Source organism: Montipora capricornis, chromosome 11, assembly GCF_036669925.1.
Source record: "Montipora capricornis isolate CH-2021 chromosome 11, ASM3666992v2, whole genome shotgun sequence".
NCBI classification, from domain to species: Eukaryota; Metazoa; Cnidaria; class Anthozoa; order Scleractinia; family Acroporidae; genus Montipora; species Montipora capricornis.
This window is the reverse complement of record NC_090893.1, coordinates 27,846,173-27,848,672: the sequence shown is the minus strand read 5'-3', so window position 1 is coordinate 27,848,672 and position 2,500 is coordinate 27,846,173. Positions and strand designations below refer to the sequence as shown.

The following is a 2,500-nucleotide window of genomic DNA, read 5'->3' as shown; positions in this document are numbered from 1 at the left end:
ACTTCGTTACCGAGTTCTCTCCAGATGCAAAGTCATCAACATACAAAGCTCTCACAACAGCAGCCACAAATTCAGGATCAATGTTCTCATACCTTGTTAAGTGGTTCCTCAATGTTACATTCAAAATAAATGGAGGGCAAACTAGACCAAAAACAAGACGAGTGAATCTCAGTGTGATCACTTCTGGATTCGGGGAGTTGATGTCATCTACCAATAGGAACCTTAACAAGTTTCTCTCTGCTGGATTGACTTCAATGTTTAAGAATGCTTTTTCTAAATCACCAATCAAAACCACTTTATGGAGGCGAAATCTCAGCAAGACATCATCCCTCTCTATCCTTTACTCCAAGAGTGCCATAGTCCCAAAACTTACTTAGCTCCTCTTTCAGTAAGAAATCATCTGAAACTAAGTTCTCTTCAATGACTTGACATTCAGTTTTCATAACATGGGACACGTTAACAGTTGGTAACTGTGTATTCGCACTTGCCGCATTCACAGGACCACTCAATACATATCCTAATCTTGTACGAATTGCCACTGGTCCATGTAGCTCCCCCCTTACCACGTGATTCTGAACCACAGACCAGTAATGATCTGCTCTAATCATGACATCAATTTCTAGATCCTCATAACCTCGTGAGCGATCAGCCAGAGGTAAGCCTTGCAGATGTGGGTAACACTGTTGTGCAATTTCAATGGTCTGGTTTGTGAGGGGACCACAGATCAACTCAACGTCATAAGCATAAATGAACACTGTCAAATTGTCTTGACATTCCAATGCAAACTGAACGATGCTACATTGTTTCAATGAGGGTTAATTGTTTCCAAAAGTTTGTATTAGAACTGTATCGCTTCCAATTGGTCGTAAGCTCAATTTGCTCCTTAACCGTGAGCGTATATAAGACTTTTGGGACCATGAATCAAAAAGGATTCTCACATTGCAAGAATTTCCTCCATGAGGACTTCTGACGTTAGCTCTGGTCGTTTGTAACAAGATGCACTTGTCATTAACGTCTTGAGTAAAATACAAGTTTGTACTCACAGTTTGTTCTTGATTGCTGTCTCTAGCCCTTCTGGTCGTGATTGGATACTCTGGATAGTGTTGAACGCTGCACAAAGCCACGTGATGTTTCCCACTACAACGATGACACCTTGCTTGACAATCTCGACTCTCATGACCGCTCCTCAGACAACCAAAACATTTTACCTTTTGACGTAGAAGATTCTGGATCGGTAACAACAGAACATTTGATAGTTGGATGAGGTCCATTGCAGAAAGTGCACCATTTATCCTTAGATAGCGGCAGTGTCTCGTTGTTTGCAACCAGGGTTGACGATGTGGGGGGTCTTTTGTTTTGACCTGTGCGAATTCCAAAACCAAACTCTCGTTTTTCTTTTAACTTTGTTTGCTCTGTTACCGTTCCCAAAGCACATCTTTCTCGAATTTGCAATTCTTCTGTGAAAGACTTGATGATTGTATCAAGATCCCAATATTCTGATGTGCCGCGACTCAGGATGAGGCGTAACTCTTGTGGGATCTTTCCCATAATTACAGGTGTCAAAAATGTTCCGTATGTCTCAGTCGAAATACCGATTCCTTTTAGACTTCTAACTGCCGCCTCCGTTCGATCCAAAAGGTGGCGCAATTGCTTTAAGTCGCTCCCGTCGCTTACTTTTGGAAGCTGCATGAGCAATTCGATGTGTTTTGAAATAATGACTTGTTTATTTCCGAAGCGCTTGTCTAGAAGTTGGACGGCGTGGTCGTAATTCGATCTTGTCAATGCTAAACCAGAAATTGTCTGGGCTGCACAACCTTCAAGGAGCGACTTGAGATACTGGAATCTTTCCACGTCGCTTAAGGTGGTGTTTTTGTGAATGGCCGATTCAATCGATTCCCAAAAGGGATGCCAGTTGATTGGGTGGCCTGAAAATTTTCTCAATTAATCCCAGTTTGGGCATGCGCAACTTTGCGTGGGTCGGAATTGATGACGCGTTTGATTGTGTTCCCGCCTGAATACTCGAGTTAGAGTTTTGCGAGCCCAATGTCGTTCCTTGTATATCCTGACCCTTTCCAGTATTTTCCTCAGCTTCTATTGCTGTTTCTAGGTCGACTATGCAGGCTTGAATAGCGCTGGCGAAGTCACAGCTATTGCTCACGTCTTCTTCTATTTTCGTTTCGTCTACCAAATCGATAATTTCACTGTCCAATATTTTGAGCTCCGACAATTTATCCAGCAGGGTACATCGCAAGGATTTGAGCTTCTTCAAAACGGTAGGATCTCCCCGTTTATCAATTTGTTCCTGTGCCGCGAGGATTGTTTTCCTAACAAATGCGCGATGACTTTCGCGGACCGTGGATTTCTTCTTCAGTCGTTTCTTGAGTTCCGACGACATGTTTACACGAGGATAATTCATTTTTTCACTCTTTCAATCCTTCAATCCCGGGTCTCGGCACCAAATGTTTTAATGATCCAAACTCTTTAATGATAGATGACTTCC

General features: G+C 42.6%; 1 protein-coding gene across 1 annotated transcript in view; it reads right to left on the bottom strand.

Moving 5' to 3' along the window:
• Positions 1 to 1,177, bottom strand: part of LOC138023293 (uncharacterized) — a 2,619-nt gene extending 1,442 nt beyond the window's left edge. The window contains exons 1-3 of the mRNA XM_068870309.1: positions 1,044 to 1,177; positions 374 to 795; positions 1 to 273 (exon numbers count right to left, since the gene is read on the bottom strand). The exon at positions 1 to 273 is cut by the window's left edge and continues 1,442 nt beyond it. Coding sequence (XP_068726410.1) covers positions 1 to 273; positions 374 to 795; positions 1,044 to 1,177 — 829 coding nt within the window. The remainder of the gene's footprint in view (positions 274 to 373; positions 796 to 1,043) is intronic.
• Between the last annotated feature and the right edge of the window lie 1,323 nt (positions 1,178 to 2,500).